The 22,930-nt window shown below is 45.8% G+C and overlaps 1 protein-coding gene across 3 annotated transcripts in view; it reads right to left on the reverse strand.

Moving 5' to 3' along the window:
• Positions 1 to 22,930, reverse strand: part of MARCHF3 (membrane associated ring-CH-type finger 3) — a 133,024-nt gene that overhangs the window by 6,780 nt on the left and 103,314 nt on the right. For all 3 annotated transcript variants that reach the window (XM_035014029.1, XM_035014031.1, XM_035014030.1), the window contains one exon: positions 320 to 529. In XM_035014029.1, the coding sequence (XP_034869920.1) occupies positions 320 to 529 (210 nt within the window). The remainder of the gene's footprint in view (positions 1 to 319; positions 530 to 22,930) is intronic.

Here is a 22,930-nt window from a genome sequence, read left to right on the forward strand (position 1 = left end):
GAACATAAACTAGAGGGAGAAAACGCCGTGCCTCGTCGCGGATGGCGTCCCAGAACCCTGGAGGAGGGAAATGGCTTCGATTGGCGGGCTCCCAGGAGCTGGGCTTTTTCTTTCCTTCACCTGCTCTTCCCAGCAGCGCGCCCGCACATCCACGCGCCTGCACGCGCGGGCATCACCCCGTCCCGCGCTCCAGCCAGCACCTGCAGATCTGCCTTCCGCGGGGCAAGCGGGCCGGGCTACAACCCGGGGGCAAGGCTGCACCAGCCGGGAGGCTGCCGGCTCCAGTTACCCCAGCCCCCGGCCCGGGGGCCATACTTACTAGTGTCCAAAAGAGGTAAATAGTGAAGAGTGCCACAGTGAGTGCAATCAGTCCGACGGCCTCCAGCCGACTACTAAAGTGCAGGTGGTCCACGGCGCCCCGCAGGCAGAGCCAGCCCGAGATGGTGGCCAGCGGCGTAATGAACAAGAAGCACACCATGTCTCCGAACAGGGTCCGCTTCTCATGCTGGGGGCCCGGGTTTCGGAGCCACTGCCGGGGGGAGAGGGGGAGACGGAGAAAAGCAAGGTCACGGTTAGAGGCCGGCGTGGAGCGGAGACACAGCACTCTGTCTTCCGAAACGGGACACGGGCGCTTCGGACCTGTTCTGAGATCACAGGGAAGCATTAAGGGCTCATTTCCATATCCCGCCTCCCCGGATAACAGTGATTATTGATAATACTTTGACATGACGACAGTGACGATGATGACAAAAATCGTGATTTTAAAGTGTCTTTGCTGTTTTTGAAAACAGTTCAGAGGTTATTATTTTGAACACTGGCCCTACGGGAAGATAGAGAGGATATTATTTCCAGAAGGTAAGAGTTGAGATACGAGAAGTGCTGTCGTGTGGCCAAAGGCTTCCAGTGTCTTGACCCTGGGAATGTCTGCAGGAAGGGGTTAACTCAGCAGGCCTGGGTTGCTCAAATCGTGCATGTTCCCCAGAAAGACCCGTTTTCAAGATTGGCTCTTTGGAGATGAGCTCTGAGTCCTTGCAATATTTTGCTTTTATGAATGTCTCTGTATGCCTGAGGCCCTGGGCTGTATGGTAAGAGTATAATGAAATCATTTATGCCAACAATGTGATTTATGCTGAACACCTATGTTCACCGTGGGGGGCTGGAGTCTGAGGAGCTGAGGGCAGACAGGCAGGCGCTGCATGCCTATGTGACTGACCCCAATAAACACCCTAGACACCAAGGCTTGGGGTGGTAATACTTGGTATGTGTTGTCACAAATTGTTGCTGGGAAAATTAAGCAGATTTGTGTGACATTACTGGAAGGGGACACCTGGGAGCTTGCGCCTGGTTTCTCCTGAACTTTACCCCCTGGACCCTTTCCCTCTGCTGATTTTAATTGGTATCCTTTTGCTGTTATAAACTGTAACCATGAGGAAAAGAACTTTTCTGATTCCTGTGAGGCCTTCTAGTCAATCATAGGAGCCCAAGGGTGGTTTTGGGGATCCCCCACAGACTGAGACTCATGTGACTCCATGAACTCAGTAATGCCCCTCCCTGTGTTAGGACCCTGACATCCTAACTGTACCGCCCAATTTGGGGGCTGAACCAGCCCCCAAAAGGGTAGTGAAAACTTTGTGCTTGTTGAAAGACCGGTCATGAGAATTCCTACAGGATGGGAAACAGTTGCTGTGCTCCCACTTAGGGAATTGCTGAACGCCTGCTGAAATGCTTTCCATAATCCACTCTGGGAAAAGTCATGCTTACATATTGGTGTTGGTGCATAACGGTAATGAGGCCTGGGGGCTTTTCTTCAGATTAGGACTGGAACATGTCTCCCAATACTCCCATCTCACTACCCCGTGTAGTACTAGCCGAGGCCAAAGGGTTCAGAGGAGGGGCTCAAGCACAGTTGATGGGGTAGGAAGAGACGCGGGCTAAGTGTCTTCCATCTCGTCCCATAAGCAAACGGGGGCTTTGCGGTGCCACGGCTGGCCCCCGGATGGGAGCATTACGGGCTGCAGAGCAGACACTCCCGGTGGCCAGGGCTGAGTTTCCCGCACAAGCATTGGTGGGAGGGAAATGAGCGTGACAGGGGACACAGGACGGGGTGGTGCACAGTGGAGGGTGAAGGAGAGACCATGTTCCAGGGCGGGAGGAAGAGACGGAAAGAAGACCTGAGGAAAGGGCAAGCGAGGTGAGAACAGAGTGGCGGGAGGGCCAGCAGAAGCCTCAGGGAGTGAGCGGAAGAGACAGGAGGGAAAAGGCAGTGAAGAGGTTTTCCGGGAGGTGCCCGGCCTTGAGTGTTTGGCTGAGGCAAACGCTAAGTGACCCGCAGTGCCCAGCACACCACTTTCCAGGGACCACCCACCTTACAAGTGTGCGGAGAGGCTGAAGGAAGTCAGCCTCGGCTCAACAATGGACCCGAGTAAATAGATCATGGGGAGATGACGTGTTCTCTGAATAGAAATACAGCAATAGAAAAATTTCACAGAAATACCTAAGTGATCAAGTGCAAAGGACAGAGACCCTGCCACGCGTTGTCATGTTACCCCACACATCTCAGCAGCTTCAAAGAAATTCAACAAGCTCTTACTAATTTACATTTTCTTGCCTAAATACTGGGACTATCGCTATGACGTGGAGAGTAGAAATCAGGCGTGATTCTCCTAACTTTATGGAGCAAGGTTAAATGATTGCTTCATGTGATTTAAGGGTCAAAGTGAGGAGAAGACTCAGATTTCTCTACTTTTGCTCAGATGTCCTATCTGTAAAATATTTGAAAAATATTAAAATTATAAGACATTCAGAAATCCAGATCCTTAAACAATGTTCCCCAAATTGCAGCAACCTGATTCCTCTTGCAGATTTTCCCTGGAAACAGATCTGGAAGCCTGGCCTACTTTTCTCTGTGTCCTCACTTGCTGGAACATAGTAGATTCTCAATAAGTATGCAACAGATGTAAGCAGACAAGCTGAACTTCCTGGCAAAGACTTTCTCCAATTCCTTCTGCTGGAGAATTCTGAATACATTTTATGAAAATTAATTTAGTATTTTATTTATCTATGTGGCCCCTGACATTACCCAATGAAATGACTCAGGTGTGGAAGGAAGTAATTACAAATCATTGGTTATCTCCGTCTGGTGTAAGATAAATCACACAGGCAAGATTAGCATTACTACTGGTTCCCAGTTTCTCATTTTCTAATTGTTCTTTGATTTTCTATATTCCTGAAAAATTTCTAGGCCTTTTTATATGTACGTGATCATCTAATATCTGGATTCTGCACATTATTAACTATATATATATATGTATTTTTTTGGCTTAGCTTACTCTTTATGTTATTTACTCCTGGGTCATATTTATGTATGAAATCATTTGTGTTTTTTGTTTGTTTGTTTGTTTTTAAAGTAAGCTCTAAGCCCAGTGTGGGGCTTGAACTCACAACTCTGAGATCACTAGTTGCATTCTCTACTGACTGAGCCAGCCAGGTGCCCCAGGTATGAAGCTCTTTAAATAGGTAGTATTATGTTAAAATCTGTGACTTCTTCAGAACCCCAAATGTTATTTATCTCTTACACAAATGCAGGTCCCATGAACAAGACCGCTGGCAATATCTGTTGATGAATAAAAAAAATTGCTCTTTGCCAAAGTATCCAAATAAGTTGATATGGGATATTTACACAAGCAGAGTTTATAACAGAGAAAATCTGATTACACCTCAAATTTCTAGTGAAAGGGGACTGTCTAAATATATTACAGAATTTATTTAGAATACCACAGAGTAATTTCAAATGATAATGTACATTTTATATTTACTGCCGTGATATATTGCTGAGCAGGAGGAGAGTTCTACTGGACAGAATTTATTGTACGACCCTGTATAGGTAATGATGTATTTACAAGCACATAGACATTTACACCTACGTAGATGGAGTGGATTTACATAGACAAAGACCAGAAGGATTCCTAGCAAAATAGCGGCTACTCTTGGTGGTGGAATCATGAGTCGTCTTTAATTTTTTTTGCTTTGTATGTATTTTCTTGCTTTTCTCAAATGAACATGGATTACCCATGTAAATAAATATGTATTTATTAGTTGTGTACAAAACATCGGGAGAGAGAGTGAGGGACACTGAGTGAGAGATAAGGAGAGAGGAGGGAATTGGGAAGGGAGGTGTCCAGCTAGTGCTTTGTGAACTACAGCAGGAAACAAACAAACAAACAAACAAACAACAGTACTGAGCTATGGCTGGGGGCAAGCTCAGGGCTAGAAAGTTGAGTTTATTATGCACCATCTCATTGAGGCCTTGCAATAATGCTGTGAAGCACGTGCTCACATTATCCCCATTTTACAGTTTCGGACACAGGGGAGAAGAGAGTTTACTAATTCACCTAAGGATAGACGGCAAGTGGGTGGTAGAGGTGGGATTCAAGCCAGCCTCACTTTGCTGTTTCTTGCTTTCCATATTTACATTTTCTTTCTGCACCAAATGGCACTTGTGTGTGTGTGTGTGTGTGTATGTGTGCGTGCACTAGATTTCTGGCAAATTTTCAGCTAGGTGGGATACAGTAAGTCCTGCTGTTTTACTGGTTCAGCAGATAGCTGAAGGATTGGCTGGCCAGGATGTTATGGTAATTTTAAAAAATATTCTTAGGCTACTAGTCTGTTGTATGTTAATTCTTTTACCACATCACAATGAGGTCTAATGTCTGGGCTTTAATCTCAGAGACATTGTGGCCTAATTCATAATAGACAAAAGACTGATCTCAATTATTGTTCAATTTGATTTTTTGTTGTTATGCCTTGTGCCTCTCTAATCAGTTATACTTATTATACATAGAGTATTAGACCTATTCTTTAGTAGCATCTTCATTTCTCATATTTGTAATACAGAGGAGGCCGGGGCAGAACGGCAGGTTGGTTTGTGTGTCCGTCTTGCCACCTGACCTGAGGTGGACGCTTTATATCACTCGAATCTCACACATCCGGCATTTACAATGTTCAGTCAATGACAGTAGCTTATGTTTACTCACACGTTATGATATGCAAAGCACTATCTTTATGCTACGTGAAGTAACTGATTTACTCTGCAATAACCTTTGAAAGAGGTACCACTATTATCGGCAGCGTTTTACAGATAGGGAAACTGAGGCACAGAGCAGTGAAACGACTTATAAAAGATTGGCCTTGGCTTTGATCCATGTTGTCTAGCTCCAAAGACAGTGCTCCAAAGTAATCTATTCTATCATCATTCTTAGTTAAAAAAAAAAACGGCGGCGGCGGCAGTGGGTGGTGAGGGGATGAAGTGGGTAGAAGGAGGCGCATACCTTCAATGTGTTTATTGGTGTACGAAGTTCCCCTGGGTGCCTGATACTAATTTATCCTGCCACTTGTGGACAGCTTTTGCAACTAGAAGATCGTTCTTTTTTTTTTTTTTTTTAAAGATTTTATTTATTTATTTGAGACAGAGAGAATGAGAGGGAGGAGGGTCAGAGGGAGAAGCAGACTCCCCGCCGAGCAGGGAGCCCGATGCGGGACTCGATCCTGGGACTCCAGGATCATGACCTGAGCCAGAGGCAGTCGCTTAACCAACTGAGCCACCCAGGCGCCCTAGAAGATCGTTCTTGAAGGGGCTTTAGTTTAACATTAGTCTTCTGCTTAGACTTGGTGGTTAGCTGTGCTTTAAAAGCCAAGGTTGATGCTTGAGAGTACTAATTTGTATGGCATCGCTCACCAGGCCAGCTCACCCACGCGGCGGCCAGGGGATCTGTCGGCAAGCCGGCCACCCTTCCTGCCTTCTGTTCTCTGGTTCCATCAGAAACATAAAGCTCAGAGACTGTGCCATTGAGAGCCCTGGCAGTGAGCTGCCTATTTCTCTGTGGTGATCTCATTCCAATCACTAACCCATTTCCGAACCAGGAGACTGATCTGATGTTGGAAATAGGTACAAAAACCAGCCCAATAGTCTAAACAAAACAGATCTCACCCCCCAGCCCCTCCACCCCCCCGCCATGGCGATCAGCACCATAGGGCCAGAGACAGCAGAGGGAATGTAAGCAGCATTCCTCCAGCGACAGAGTCATTCACCGGCCCTAAGTGTAACATCCAAGGTGAGCCGGGCACAAGTGATGCCTTCCAAGGTGGGCTAACTGTGGGTTCGGATATAATTACAGTGTCAATTTGTTAAGTCCCTTACTCAGGGGGTAGGGGTGAAGGGGGTGCCGAGTTCTAGGACATTAGATTCTGTCTCCCAGGCTTCGAGCTAATCGGCTTAAATCCTCAAGGTAGACAGGACCGCGTGCAGGTCAGTTTGTACCGGAGCCAGATTAGACTCTGGTGGCTAGTAGTTCTGACTGATTACAACGTTCCCCATGAATCTCCTTAATGAGAAACCATCATGAGAATGGAAGAAACTTACAGAAGGGATGACAACTGATAGAACCATCACAAATTTATGGAGAGGAAAAGGAAAAAGAAGGCAAGGTTGCACCATGGTTTCTCAATGGGTTTATCTGCTTGAGTGTCTCCTGTTAATCTGGCACTTGGCAGAGTTATTAACCAAGGGCTTACCTTCTTTGGCATGGGTCTTATTTTCGAAGCCCAACTCATTTCACACTAAGCTGTCCGCTTGCCTGGGGAACTGAAAGGTCAAAGGGGCAGTGCAGTGATCAGACGGGTATGTGACGGGTCCTTTGCATGATCTAGAGATTACGATGAAACATGAAAATCATGCATTTCCATTCACTTGAGACACAACAGAGAACAAAACCAAACAAACTCCTACTGATATTTTAAATCCCTGAACTCCAGTCTGTCAGTGAATTTCCAGGACAGCTGAAATCGCCCAGAAAGAAATTCTGATTCTGGGGGAGCTGAAGGAGATGCTTGCTCTGGATATCCATTTAACCAGGATTGCAGGAACGCATCTCAAATGAAAACTTCACAGAGGATTTGCTCGTGATCCTAAAATGTCCTTCTCCAGCCTTGGCCTCCCTCCAAAGCTCCAGATGTGCGTATTCAACAGCCCACTCAACATCTCCACTTAGATGACTAACAGACGACTTAAACTCAATCTGTCCGAAACAGAACTCTTGATTTAGCACATACTTTTTTCCACGTCTCCTCCATCTCAGTGAATGACATCACCACCCACCCAGTTGCTCAGCCGGCCCTTTCCTTTCTGTCTTACACTCCATACCTCGCCTATCGGCACCACCTTCAGTTGGTATCTGCAATCTCTGTGCTTCCTTCCACATCCATGGCTGCCATCCCTGGGCCATGATCATCTCGTCCATGGGAGGCAATAGCCTCCCTGCTTCCACTCTGGCTTCCCAATGGTCTGGCTCCAAAATCAGTTGGGTTAATTTGAACATCCATCCATCAGAGCATGTTGCTCCTTTGCTTAAGGCTCTCTAATGGTCAGAATCAAGTCCGTACTCTTCACCTAGGACTACAAGACCAGACCTCACACCTGCCTACCTCTCTGACCATGTCTTCTACTCTCTCTCCCACTTCATGTCCAACCTTTACCTATGCCTGTTCCCATACGGCGGGGCGGGGACAGGCTTTGCCCAGATTCTTGCACAGTTGGCTCCTTCCGATCATTTAGGTCTCAGCTCAAATGGTACCTTTGAATTGCAAACACTCCTTGCGCCTACAAACAGTGCTTGGCTACATTTTCTACAGAGCCCAAGACACTCTGAAAAGATGCTCTTTGTCTGTTCACTTGCTTATATTTTGCTCCCTACTTCATTGAGAGCTCTGTGATGACAGGGACTTCATTTCCATTCGTCCTTGTTTGCCTCCATCTAAGAGCAGGGCTGGAACACAGTCAATGCGTTTGATGAAAATGAATGAATAAACATCTGGATGCCACTAGCCCTGACCGGAAAATTGGTGAGGAGACACTTTTGTTGGTGGGTAGACATCAGGTCCTGAAGTTCATTGCGTTTAGCCTTCTGGAGTAGAGATCCTTAGGTATCCGTCTTTTTAGGTTTCGAAGAGAAATATCTACACGTTATTTTGTTGCTACAAGGTGAAAAACCTGTAGTTTCTGTTCAAGTGTTTTTGTTTTTTTTTTAAGATATAAGTAATTGTGGAATGCCATCTGTTTTTCCACAGGTCATGAAACAGCATGAGAAATCCAGTAAATCATTCAAGGTCCTTTGTACTGTTTTTTTCACAATTACAATCTGTTTTTTTCTACCTGAAAACTACGTTGAACTACACGAGAAAGGGACAATGTCACATGTCCATTTAAAAATTATATAACTCAGTTTCAACCAAAAATATGCACTGAGTGCCTGTTATATGCCAGATATTTTCACGGCATTTCATAACAGCAGGTGGTGTTATTATTCCCATTTTGAATTAGGATCTTAAGCCCCAGTGAGGTTAAGCTATTTGTTCAAGGTTACATGGTAGAGGAGCCAGGGTTTGAGATCTCCAGCCTACTGTTCTTTCAACTCTTTCCCTCAGCTTGCTTTTGCACTACATAGAATCCTACAAAATATTTTTTTCTTTAAAAAAATTTTTTTTAATTGAAGTGTAATGGACATAGAGTGTTCTACTGTATTATATTAGTTTCATGTATAACTCCATGAAATCTTGATCCTAATTTCTGTTTGCTCCCACAGTGGGTAAGGTTGGGGAAGTAGCACCATGCAGGGGCTAAAATGAGAGCAGAGAGGCTGCTTTCCAGTGGCCCCCCGTTAGCTCCCCCAACTGCTCATCAAGTTTTTTCACCTCTTTGGGGGAGTAAAAAAAAACAGGAGTCTCCCTCACAGGAGTGAGGACGGTGCGGCTTTGAGGGGAGTGGTGAAGGACCCTCTCTCTCTGCCTCAAGTTCCCACTTTTCTTCAAGACATCAGGTTCAACTAGAGAGCGTGTGCCTCGTCTTTCAGCCCAGAGCTCTTCTGAGCCCAGGCTGTGCATTCACTGCTTCCTAGACATCTGTCTGTGCAAGCAATGTGTCAAACTCGACCAGGTCCACCACGGGGCCCTGGGTTCACCGGCATCACTCAGCTCCCACCCATGTTGTCCCACAGCACCTGCTGGCTCCTGTCAATACCCTCCACCCCATCCTGATTGTGCCTCTCCTCATCCCCGTGCCCCACAGGCAAGAGAGCCATGCGTCCTGTTGGTTCTTCTGGAATACATCTTGAACACATTCACGTCTCTCTCTCCAGCGCCACTACACTTCCAAGCCAGCCTCGCCTCTCACCTGCAATTGCCTCCTCACCCTCCTGTTCCTGGTATCCTCGAATCCAGTTTCTCTAAAGCAGCAAGACTACCCTACTTCTCTCGCTTCAAATTCCCTGGTGGCTCCCCACGGCACAGAGTCTAACACCTCGCCGTGGCCCACGAGCCCTGCGTGATGCGGCCCAGGTTGTTTGGGGTCCAAGGGTAGGATTCGTGGGATCTGTGATTTGGGGATGGGGATTTTCACAACCTCTAATTGAAATCTAGCATCTCATTGAGTTATGGTGAAAATCTTACTGGTATGAGCAGTACCTGTGGCTTTGTGATCAATGAAAATCACAGATATTTCACATCCCGTTACGTTGCGGCAGACATCGTGACATATTGCTACCTCAGAGTTGGTTATCAGATCTGCCACAAATTGTGTTAAAGAAGCACTTAGATTTTACATCACAACTTTGGTGTTTTCAATACTTTGATAGCTGTATTAGAGTGTAATGGGTTATCGCTGCATTCCAAGTGGGCCATCCATGCATTCCATGATTCTGAAGGGATCCACAGGCTTCAACAGAGCACCAGTGGGTCCGTGAGGCAAAAGTTTAGGCACCTGGAATCTGGCTCCTTTGACCTCTCAAGCCATGCGCCTTCTTGGTGTTTCTTCCTGATTTGGGAAATACTGAGCTGGTTCCTGCCTGAGGGCCTCTGTGGGGGTTGGTCCTTCTCCCTGGCACACTTTTTCCCATGTCTGGCTCCTTTTTGGGTCACTTCTCTGCTCCAAGGTCACCTCTTCCGAGAAGAACCACCACACCTTCTCTCACCAAGTTATTCTTTATGACAACTTGGTTCTTCCTTTATAAGTTTTATCACTATCAGAAATAACCTTTTCATTCATTGACTTATTTATCCCATGTCTGTCTCCCTAGCGGGTAAGCTCTATTAAGATACAACATTAAGAACATTCTGGCCTGTTCGCAGTTATATTCCCATTTCCTAAAATACTTAATCTGTGCTTGATAAATATGAGCCAAGGAAGAATATGAATCCTTCTGACCAGAGGATCACTTGGAGCAGAAACAGGATGAGTTTAACTGAGATACATAATACATACATAAGACCACTCGCCCTGGCTCTGCTGGTCAAATACGGTCCAGCAATTTCTGCCACAGACACATGCTCAGCAGTGGTGCTGGCATTCACAGCTGTGATTTGGCTGAAGCGTACGTTCAAGGGCACCCTGGAGATCTGTGATGGTCCCTGGAGGATTTAGGCCAGTAAGCCAATTAATGGGCTATAATGCTCCATAAATACCATATTCGTGTCGGAGACCTTGTAATTTGGCGGTGGCATTATTTAAACAAATGCGACGCACACCCACACCAACGGTTTGAAGTTTTCCAAAGATAAGATTGGCGGCACAGCAGGACTAGATGGCAAAATAATTTTATACATTATCACAACTTCAGATATAAGCAAAAATGGGAATCATTTTGCTCTAATTATTTTAGATCATCACCATGCAGACATGATCACAGCCAAATGGAGACTGCTTATCCAAAATATGGAAGGATGCTGCAGAATTATGTGGCATATGTGATCAGTGGAAAGCCAGAGACGTAAGAAGAGGAGATGAAGAAGGGAGGCTAGAGGGCAAGGAAACAGACATTTCCAGAAGAAATTGATAATTGGCATGCATCATGCCAAACATAGAAATGATTTGCTCTGGGAGGTAATGGCATCATACCGTGTAGTCTGTTATCAACAGGATGCCACCAGCAGCCCCAGGTCCCTGAGCCCTGCTTCATTTGGCTCTTATGGGGCCCCTGGCTGGCACCTGACACCCCCTCTGCTGGCCTGCTGTTGGACCCCAGGTTTCTGAAGCTTTGAATAATTACTTCCAGCAGAAGGCCAGGATCACGGGGCAAAAAGTGCCAGGACAGTGTACCAAGTAAGAGCCCCAACTGGAACCCTGGACCAAAGAGGAGATTCTGATGAATAATAGGAATAAGGATAACAAATCTCTGTTTTGGTCATTGGGGATGTTTAAAGGAATATATATAGAGAGAAATCAAATTCACAGCCAGGTCCTCAAAATGGGATATTTAAAAAATCGGTGTCCCTCAGAGGTAGAGTAACGATATGAGTGTGAGCACCCCCCTCCCACCCCTCCCTCCTCCTCGAGCGGAGTGTGGGGGAAGGGTTGCAGTGAAACATGGAGCACGTGCAGGATGGAGGACAGAAGAGACAGTCTCACCAGGGCCACCTGCTGCCAAAAAGGATCCCAAATAGACAAGATGGCCCAGCTGACCTTGCTGACATGAGGTACCTCCTAGCAATGACTGGATCTGGAATCTCTCAAGGCTCCACTTCAGGCAGTGGCCTAAGTCCCTGTGTTGCAGTATTTGCTGATACCTTTTTATTTTTAAATCTCCCTGTCCTCAAATTTCGATGGTAGCCCCCTAGCCTGTAAGCCATTTGGATGGTGCTACCCACTCCATGGGCTCACTGTCGAAGCCGTTCATGATTTTCAAGATTTCGGACGTGTCCTTCCCAAGCCTCCTCACATCTAGATTAGAGAGTCTCCGTCTTTCTGTCCAGGCCAACTCAACCACCTGTCTTTATTGCTCCCCTGGACTTTTGGGACACCCTTCATTGGGTACAGGGCCCTGAGTATCAGAATGCTAGGCAGAACTATGCCATGGTGGTATTTGATGGCATTGCTTCTCTTGATTAGGGTCACTGTTTAGGGACCATTTTGCTACAAGGCTCACAGAGCTGTCTTCAGGGAAGACATTCTTAAGGGGCAGTTCAAATGACATGGGTCACGACATCAAGGACTGGCAAACAGGGCAAGCAGGAGTCCAGCTGGATGAACACAGGTGCTGTCTGTGGGAAAGCTCCATTCCAGCTGGGAGACACATGGACATTTTTAGCTTGAGTGATCCGGAGACATGTGCCCCGAGTAGGTCCCCATGCAGAACCAAGCCAAGCATGGAAGAAGCTGAGTTAATAACTAGCCCAGTGCATAACTAAATCACTAGCTCTCCCTTCAAGACTAGCAAACCATATGCACGACTGTGGCACCCAAAGAATTATAATGCGGCCTCCTCAGGGAAGAGGGAATTTGCCGCGAAGTGTTGAGAAATTTCCCTTACTTCTCATGTGCAAAACATTGTAAGGGGGCAGGAGACACTTTTGGAAAACTTACATGTTCCCTCGCCATTTACATAACTGTCTTTCCAGATCAGGGGTCCTTGACTAAGGTGCAGAGCTTTGGAAAACCTGAGAGCCCTTGGAGACTGTATTTGAACACCAGATGTCTGCGCCTTTCAGGGGAGAGAGTTCAAGCTTTTATCAGCTTCTCAAACAGATCTGAGGGGAATAAACACTGTTCTAGAGTATTTCCTTAAATTGTCTTGAGACACTGCTTGGTTCAGGTCACCTTTCTGAGCTTTGAAAAATTTAAGAATGGGGGCAGTAGTAGGATTTGACTGTGTCCGAGAATCCTTAATTTCTCCCTAGATGCTGGTTTAAAAAAAAAATTAACCTAGGGCACAAAATGTGATATTTAAAAAATTAATTGTATGGCTGCAGGACAGCAGAGCCACGAAAGCAACCAAATTAAATTAATGGGCTTAAAGGAAGAAAAGGACTCACACTGAGCAAAGATGGAAAGCATTCAGACAATATAAAAAAAATCAATGTGCATATGATTTCCATACAATAAAAGAAAAAAAATGAACGGGGTTTCAGCTCATAAACTGTGATAGGGAAGGGGCAACACTTGAAGAGGAAAAAGAGCCACTGACATCTCTGTACCAGTGTCCTCCTTTCTAAAATGGAGACACAAATAGAATGTCGAGTGTCCAGAACAGGGGCGCAGGGCAAGCACTCAGTCCGTGATAACTAGTAGGAGTTGTATATTAAGGAGGGTATTGGGAAGGGATCAAGAATACATAAAATAATAGCCAGGAAGATTAAGATACGTTTTCTGCAAAATCTGAGACTAGACCTTACAAACGTTACACTAAGTGAAGCAAGCTGATCACAAAGGACCACGTATTGTACGGTTCCATTTATAGGCAAATCCACAGAGAGATAAAACAGATTAGTGGTTGCCCAGGGCTGGAGGTAGCAGCGGGGGGAGGACCAGGGAGTGAAGGCTGAAGTAGGAGGTTTCTTTTTTCAGTGATGAAAATGTCCTACAGGAGATGGTGGTGATGATCACACACCTCTGTGAATACGCTAGGTGTCACCAAACCGTACACTTTAAGTGGGGGAACTGTATGTTACATGAATTAAATCTCAATAAAGCCGCTTAACAAATCTGAGACTGGAAAAGCCCGTTGGTAAAAACACTTCGAAGTGTCTTGTAGATTCCGCTAAAGAGCCCTTCCACCCAGCGTGAATTTTGATTGGTGTTCCTTTTGCCTGGCCACATCTTCATCTAACTGGGTTATTTCTCAGGTATGTATCTGCAGGTATGTCTCCCAAAGAGCTGAAAGTGTGTATATTTTCGTGTATGGATGACTTCTGGGTTTCAACATTAGAGTCGGAGACTTTAAGCAGATAGGTCGGTGTTCAGAAAAACATTAGAGCGATTTTATTCCTCCCGTCTCTCATGCCTTTTCTCCCGGAATCTCCCACTTTTCATGCAACGATCGAGCCTTTGGATGTAGGAAAATAGGAGTGGAGGCATTGTTTTCTAGGACGGTGGATATTTTCCCTTCATCTCCCAATTTCTGCTTTTACTAATTCTTCCCAGATAAAAGTCCTTAAATGCCTATAAATCCTATTTTACAATGTTCCTGCTGCAGCCACTTGCCAGCATTTCATATATGCTATATTAGCCATTTTCCCTCCGCACCCCAGAAGATTTTGAACCTCACTGTCTATTCCAACTTCCTGTTTCTAATAGCATTGCTGGAGGCAAAGTAATGGTCAAGTAATGAGTAGAAAATATTTCCTTTTCTTCTTTTAATCTGAACTCAATCTTCACAAGCAGATTTTTATACATTTTCCTAAGTGGTGTACCTAAGAATTAAACCCATTTTTCAGTGAACTAGAAGCTTCAGATGAGTTTTCTCTCTCCCTCACATTATACACATACAATCCTAACTTTCCTCTCGCACGTCCGTTGCGGTGTAAATCTATCCCTCTAACTGTAATAATGGATTGCAAAGAAATTTTATCAGATGATATTACAGGGTCCTGTCTGAGAGCATGCAGGCAGGCAGTTGATGAGGGACAGAAAGACACAGTTAGTGAAAGATGAAGGAGGGAGAAGCCAAGGCACCAGAACCGATAGGGTCTTTCTTATCTTTCCCCAAATCTGCTGCACCTGTCACGAAAGGGAAGCAAGGGAAGCAATGAGGCAGTTATGCCAGTAATTCAAGAGAAAAGCCAGTGTTTTCCTTCGTGCGTTGCAAAACCAGTTTTACCAACTTGAAAGATCTAGAGGACAGTCCTTAAAGAAGTTTACATCACAAATGCGGACAGCCACATTATGAGTGATTAGCCTTCACAGCCGTTCATGAAAGGAGGGAAAAGGCTCTTAACACTATTGCGTTTGTGGGGCTTTCTAATGATATCTCTCCCTGAGGGGAAATCTCGGAAGAAACTGGGGACCAAATGACTCAGTAAAATGAAGACTCAAATGTGGAGAAGGAGTAACTAGATGAGAAGAAAAAAAGAAAGGGTGTGTAATGTCCTTGGAAATGAACGACCTCTTCAGCTCCTACCAGGCTGCCGTAACTAAGAGCTTGGGCTACCTCGGACTTGGGGCGGGGGGGTGGGGGGGCAGAGGGAAGGGGCACAGAGAAGCAATGCCAGTCCACTATCCCACTCTCAATCCGACCCAGCTCAAGTCTGTGTGGTTTCTTTCAATACTTTATCTTTAATTTTTTAGACTATTTATTTGAGAGAGAGAATGTGTGCGAGAGAGAGCGAACATGAGCTGGGGGAGGAGGGGCAAAAGAAGAGGGAGAAGGAGAAGCAGACTCCCCACTGAGCAGGGAGCCCGACACAGGGCTCGATCCCAGGACCCTGGGATCAAGACCAGAGCTGAAGGCAGATGCTTAACAGATGGAGCCACCCAGGCGCCCCAGACAGACTTTATTTTTAAGAGCAATTTTAGGTTCATAGTAAAATTGAGTTCCCATATGCCCCCTACCCGCACAGCTGCAGAGACTCCCCCATTCTCAACATCCCCACCAGAGTGGTGCATTTGTTACAGTCGATGCACCTCTACTGACACGTCATTAGTAGGCCAGGGTCCAGAGTTTGTTAGGGTTCGCTCTTAATACTGTAATTTTATGGGCTTGCACAAATGCAAAATGACATGTATCCACCATTGTTCAGAGTAGGTTCACTGCCTTAAAAATCCTGTGCTCTGCCCATTCATTCGCCCACCCCCTTAACTAGCAGCTTTAGGTTTAACAGGCGAATTCAGTGTTAAGAGGAGATCAGGGCTTTAATCATCGGTACATCTAGTCTCTTAGGAAGGCTGGCTATGGGTGGAGAAGCCCTTGGCTCAGTGAGTGCTTGTGTGCGTCCATGTCAACGAACAAGTGAAAAGAAGTACTTCTGGGGCGCCTGGGTGGCTCAGTCGGTTAAGCGTCTGCCTTTGGCTCAGGTCATGATCCTGGGATCAAGTACCACAACGGGCTCCCTGCTCAGTGGGTAGTCTGCTTCTCCCTCTCCTTCTGCCTGCCTCTCCCCCTGCTTGTGCGTGTTCTCTCTCCCTCCCTCTCTGTCAAATACATAAATAAAATCTTAACAAAAGAAAAAGAAAAAGAAAAGAAGTACTTTCGAGCCAGGACGGAAGAAGCCAGGTATGGTTGGGGACATCAAGGACTAAGGGGGTCATGGAGACCTGGGTTCTTCTGCCTTCTCCACCTACTAGCCCTGCGGCTGAAAGTACTTGAGATCTCTGAAGAGTGACTTACCATCTCAAAGTCTCAGCTTCTTTACTTACAAAATGGGATAGTATCTATATGAGGACAGAGGCATGGGAATCAGATGGTTATATGAGCACTACAGGATGCTCATATAAGTTCTCTTTTGCCTAGGAAATGGGTAAACAACTTAAGAAGAAAAACCCTTTGGGATGTGAAATCTTGAGGCTACAAATAGGTGGACGCAAAGTGAAATTAAGCATTTGCCCCTGGATTTGGGGGTCATGTCAAGATCTGTGCCTCTTCTGGAAAACGAAGTTTCTCCCGTAAACAGGCCTATAGGGAATCACTCTGCGACTGAACAGCCACTGATTTCCCACTGCCTAAGTGAAGACACTTCTCGGCTTTGCTCGTTCGAATACAACTGTTCATTAGGCAGCGTTTAACTATAATCATGTACTGCTTGCAATATTTCACGCCATTGTTTGTTTAATAATGTGTATTCTTTCTCTGGAGTTAAAAGTGCCGGCTATTGACACAAAACTGAAGAGGCAAGGGGAAGGGTGGCGGAAGCCCCCAGTGGGGGGCCGTATGCAGAGTCTGTAACGCTGCATCTGAAATCTGTAATCAATGTCTCCCTTCTTTTCAACCTGAAACGTTGTACCTGCACAGGGCAGTTCCGGTGGCAGGACTTAGGGAAAGACGATTTCCAGCTTTGGTCATTCGATGACACAGCAACGCTCCTCTCTCAGACTCCGCTTTACAAAGCTCTCCTGCCAGTTGCCCAGGGACAGTTTCACCTCCACTATCGCCACCCCTAACTCCCACATAATAGCTTCTAACTGCCTGCCCTTCAAAGAAGTGGACCTCTCGGTGGCCATGCTCGCCGTCCTATTTGTTCTTACACTGGGAGTTAGCTAAAAGGGTCCGGAATCTTGCAGGATTATTGGTCTCATTTTGTTTACTGCCTCTTATTCTTGGCCCAGATGGGCTTAAGGAAAACCCGGCTCAGTTTTCTCCTGTATGAGAGAACATCTGTGGGTGAATTAGTGAAGACTACAGCCGTTTTCTGTCTGTCTCCACAAAGACATTGTTCCTTGGAAAGGTCTGTCGCTCACAAGATGCTAAGGTTTGTTAATTCTAGGTGGTGGAGATGCACCTGTTTGAGACATTATTCTTCATCCTCCTTTGTATTTTTAATTTATTTTATTGTTTTTGAGAGAGAGCAAGTGCGGGGGGAGGGGAGGAGCTGAGGGACAGCGGACAAGCAGACTACGTTGAGCACAGAGCCTGATGCAGGGGCTCGATTCCATGACCCTGAGATCATGACCTGAGCCGAAATCAAGAGTCGGACACTTAACTGGCTAAGCCACCCAGGCACCCCCTCCTTTGTATTTTTTAAAATACAGAATGAAATTTAAAAAGTTGGGTGAAGCAACTCTTGGCGTTTTGCGTCTTTGCATCCTCAGCGAGCCAGCGGAAGGCAGCCCTGCTAGACTGCCAAAGGTCCTCTTCCAAACATGGATTCTAATTTGTATTTCAACCCAAGTTCAGTACAATTTAAAATAATAGAATCTGGTCATGTAATTCTTTCTATGCACGGAACTGGATTTTCCCTCCAAATTAATCCTGTACCAGCAGTGGATGGGCTGAAAGCACAGGCAACAAGCAGTGAGCTCCCTTCCATCTGGCACGGCCATGGGAACACTACGGTTGGCTTGCTTTTTTAATGAAGCGATTTTTAATGAAGCAAGCTGTGAATTTAATAGACACCTTAAAACACCTTCTTTGTAACTAAGCTTTAAGTAACGGAGCGACTGCCAAATTAGCCACCAGAACCAAGATGAAAATTCAAGACAGAACAACTACGGGTGGAGGACACAAGGTTACCGTAAAATAAATATAAATGGATAGGGGCGCCTGGGTGGCTCAGTCGGTTAAGCGCCTGCCTTCAGCTCAGGTCATGATCCCAGGGTTCTGGGATCAAATCCCACACTGGTCTCCCTGCTCAGCGAGGAGTCTGCTTCTCCTCTGCTCCCCACCCCCCCGCTCATGCTCTCTCTTTCTCTCTCTCTAATAAAAATGGATAAAATTTTTAAAAAATTTAAAAAAGTGTTGAAGCAAAAAGCACACCTGTGTGCATGAGTGAGCAAGTCAGTTTGTGAACTCTGCTTTACTTGGCTGGTGAGAGGCTAACGCATAAAGAGAAGTGACTTGTCCAAGCTCTCACTGCAGGCCGTGGGCGGCCAGCCCAGTGTGGGATATATTACAGTTACAAGCCAGTGGTCAGAGTTGGCATGTTAAGCCCTGCTTGGCAAAGTCACCAGCAAGGATTTCACTCAGCCCGAGGCTGTGCTATCCACAACTTAGATATGCAAGCTTCCTCAACACACTCCCCTCTGTCTTTCATGCTGCAAGTCCTTCCTCTGCTTTGTGAGGCTGTATCCTCGCCTGGAGCAGGTCAGAGGGCTGCCTCCGGTTGGGAGGGACCAGGGAGCCTGGGGGCAGAGCGAGAGGAACCTGTGCTCACTGGCCCTGAGCTCAGGTGGTGGCAGTCAGCCTGGGTGTGAGAGGGAGAAGTGGGAGCTCCTGGTGGTTTCAGCCAAAGCCCTCCCACCCTACTCTACAGACGCCAGGGGGTGACCTTTTCCATTTCGTCCCTCCGGAACAGGACCCAGAATAGGAGGGAGGAGCCGAGAGCAGCGCATGAGACTTTCTTACTTCTTACTCGCCGAGGGAGTCTGGCCTCACGGAACCATGGTAAACCTGTGTCTTCATCTAACGAATGTTCAATATGAGCTTTTCTACCCAGAACTACGGTGTCCTGTTTGTATAGTGCCTGGATTCCTCCTAAAAGCTTGGCAGAGGCTAGCTGGGCCCGAATCTTTCCGATTCGGCCCCATCTGTGCTACTCCCAACCACACTTTTCTAACTTGGGCCAGAGGTTTCCTGCGGGGTCCTGGAGTGTGTGTTTTCTCCTCACTGCTTGGTGTGCCCACAGGGCTGCAATCCCCTGCCCTTCTGCCAAACCTGACGGAGGACCGGCGAGTGAGTGGTGGCCAGGCGTGGTCAGAATCTCCTTTGTGCTGTGTGGCTCAAAGCTGGGTCACTGGTGTGTCTCCTGGAAGACCTCGTCTAGCCGTGTCTGGCTTGAACCGTAAGGCCATGGTGTCGGCTTCTTAGATTTATAGCCACAGGCCCAAAGTACGATATACAGTTCGCAGCTGGGGGAAGGGAGGCTGTCCATTCATGCACTGACTTAATGAGCAGGTGCTTCTGGATTGCCTATCCCATGCTGGGATCATGGTCCTGCTCCCCTCCTTACTAGGCTGTGCTCATGAGTTGGCGTGAAGTGGGGGAGCTTGCCTGCCTGCCTTCGAGGAATGGAATACGTGGTATGCACGCCTGGGAAGCTCCTTGAATCCCTTTATGTCAATACCCTGATGCTACAGGGGTTTGCTGAGAGGAATTTGCCTGCTCCGAAACCAAAAAACCATGTTTTTACTTAAATGGATATATTAAAAATCAAAGCCAAACCAAACCCACTATAATAAGAGCCAAGCAATGTCGCTACCTAAGCCTGATACATAGTTATTAAGAGGGTTTGAGGGAAGTCTTAAATCTATTAAATAGCAAATGCCAAGGTACAAAGTGGTTTCCCCACAGCAGTTCAGCTCGGCTTCCTGCTGTGTAGCTGGAGATTACACTGAATCTAGGGCACACTTTAGAAACATTTTCCTCTAGTGACTTAAAATATATATATATATATATATATATATCATAAATAAAAAGTTTAGGGAAGAAAAAACCTTAATCCTCTTCTCTCTCGCTTTACATCCCATTATTCTGAGTAACTGATATGTGTGAAAACATTCTCAGTTTCAGTTTAGCTAAACCTCTGAGTCACAGGGAACAGCTTTTAAATTGTTCCTACCATTCTTATCAATCAGCTGGGTCTGTGTAAAGGAACTAGGAATGTGGAAACCTAATCACTCCCTCTGTGAAAAATCACCATGTCTCCCTGATCAGAGGAAGAGCAGATCTTAGGAAGATCTCCCCCCAGTTTTGCACCATTTCCTGGCTATTTCATTTTAATCAGGATGGTGCTGAGCTGATCTATTACTTCATAAGTTTCCCGGGCCAGGGTGGGTGTTACTGATACATGTCTTAGGAAAGCCCAGTGCCAGATACTCCCATCAGTGGAAACTCATGTTGCAAGCACGATGTTTGCACATAATAAGATGCACTTCCTTGGCAAACTGCTCCATCAGATATGCAATCACCGCGGTAGGAGGGAGTCAAGGCACACATTTTGGGAAACGCATCATGCTACTTTTATTGGTTTTCTGTATTTTTCCCTTTGTTATAAAAGAATGGTATCAGAGTTCAATTTACAGAGAGAGATGAGGAAAACTGAAAATGAGCAGGAAGGAGCCCATAAAACCACCCAGGCTGGTCATTCAGCGAATCCTTTTATGGTTAGTGGATGTCTATTTACTGCGTTCTACCAGGTCATTATTCTTGGGGATAATTTATCTGACAAATTGCTACTGGGTAAATTTTCCATCATCAATGAAAAAGACAATGGCTTCAGAGGAGAGAAGTGCTGTCCGTGGAGGTGTGAGATGTATGTGTGTTGTATCCGCTCTTCCTTTTTGCTACATACTGTGTGAATACTTCTCTGTCAAGCTTTGCCTGAGTGACACAGACCTTAAGAGATTTACATAAGCTGGACTAGAGGAAATTCACCCACATCTGAATAAACTGATGATCACAAAGTAGCTCTCTTGGGTTGAAACTAGCCCTTGTTACACTGGCTTACTTAGCAGCAAAAAAAAAAAAAAAAAAAAGGGATATAAAATTGCCAATTAATTTACCAGAGGACACTAAATGATTTAGTCTCCCCATGGAGGCAGGTAGCTTTGTAGATAGGCACACACAAAATCATATTATCGAGGTATAAATCATATATCGAGAATGTCCTCATTTTAAGTGTGGAACGTATTTTTTGCAAGTATTTATAGACACTAAGGATATCATGGAGAGCCCCTAGCTCACTCTCCCCCTGTTGCAGCTCTGAGAAACTGAGCTATGTCTCACAGATGGGCACTGGTTAAGTGAGGACGTGGTGTCCATGTTGGAGGTGCTAATACAAACTGGTCCACTGATTGGGCCATTATGAGTAGAAACTTGTAGACAGAAACTCTGGGTTTCTGATCTATGAAAAATGAACACCCAGCTGCTGGCCGCAGAGAGTGCAAGAAAGGAAGGAATGGGGCAGTGTCTTCCCAACGGTGGTGATCAGGAGGATTAGGGCTATGTTGGATGAAGGACTGGGGGAGTTTCCTGAACAGAGGGAATTTGAGGTGTGGCAGTGATTCTGACCAATGTTAACACCTGGGTGCTGACAAATAACATTTATAAATGACTTTTTCAACCACTTCCTCTGGCAAACAAGAAGCTATTATTGTCATATTGATTTTGAAATTCAAAGTTATAGAATTTTAATGAGAAGGCAGATCCAACTGGTAGATACAGTAATGATTAAAGCAACTGAAAGAGTACAAATGAGAAATAAAGTAACAATACTCCCAATGCTTAACCCAAATAGGCGGGTTTTGCTGATTTTCCAAAAAAGATGCTTGGTTATCTCGAGATAAAAATTTGAAGCAAAGCTCAGTGTGAATAAACCTGCCTTTTGGTAAGAGTAGAAAAGTCAGTTAGTAATGTCATTTGTTGAAAAATCTGCCTGCACCTGGTTCTCATTTGTCCTCCAGCTGAGAAACCAAAGACAACTTCTTTTTATTGCTTGTGGTCAAACAGCAAGTTCATTTCGCCATGGGATGATCAAACGGCCAGCCTCCCCCGGCTTGAGAAGGTTTGCCTTTCACTTTCAACTTGTTCAATCATCATTAACTCTGAAAAATGTCACATTCCATTTGTGCAATGAAAATTTCACCACCGGTGACCGTTTGGGCGAAGTTTTTGTAGGCGAGGCCCTAAATCTTACAGAGCACCTCACACATTCTCAAGGTCATTTGCCTCGATTCCTTGTGTAACGTTGGCTGCCTAAGATCCCAGAGTCTGTGGCCAAGCATAGGCAACTTTGAAGAACCTCTGTGTGTGGGTGCATGTTTTCCTCTCCGCGATGGAAGGGGTTCACTGGATGATTCGACACGGGCACGTTAGTTGGACAAAACCGACATGTGCACGTGAGCACACATATGTGCGTTCGCACGCACACACACACACACACACACACTGGGATTTTTACCAAGCAAAAATAAGAGTCTTCTTTACTGGGGAGATACCAGTGAAGACCACTGGATTGTAGCCCTTTTAAAGCAGAGTTGTGTTTTTGTTTTTTTGTTTTGTTTTGTTTTTACTCCGGGAAGCTAGCTTCCCTGGAGAAGGTGCAATATCAACTTGGGGAGGTTCCAGAAATTTCTGGAGAGGAGAAATAGGCTTCTTTTTCACTTTCGCCTGTGGGCTTGAGAAATCTTCGCCTCCCTTGTTTATTGTTTAATTATACTCACCCCCGCCCCCGGCCCCCACCTCTGCAGAGAAGTTCTGAAATGTAAATCCCAGGGAATGTGGCGTGGGGCCAGATTAAAATAGGAATTTCTGATAGTGGATGTCAAGCAGCAAGACTGCTAAATTAAGAGGTCACTCGATCCAGAGTCTTAAAGCAGAAGGTGTACTGAGGCAAGTCAAATAAATCTCGTGCCATTTGGCAAGTATGTCATAGCTAAAACAGGCCCCAGTTTACAGGTCCTGATTAAATTTTCAAGGTCAAACAGGAGAGCAGGTATATGCAGAGTTCTCCAGAGCCCTAA

This window comes from Mirounga leonina, unplaced genomic scaffold (genome assembly GCF_011800145.1).
Source record: "Mirounga leonina isolate KUSES-001 unplaced genomic scaffold, KU_Mleo_1.0 Mir_168, whole genome shotgun sequence".
Taxonomy (NCBI): Eukaryota; Metazoa; Chordata; class Mammalia; order Carnivora; family Phocidae; genus Mirounga; species Mirounga leonina.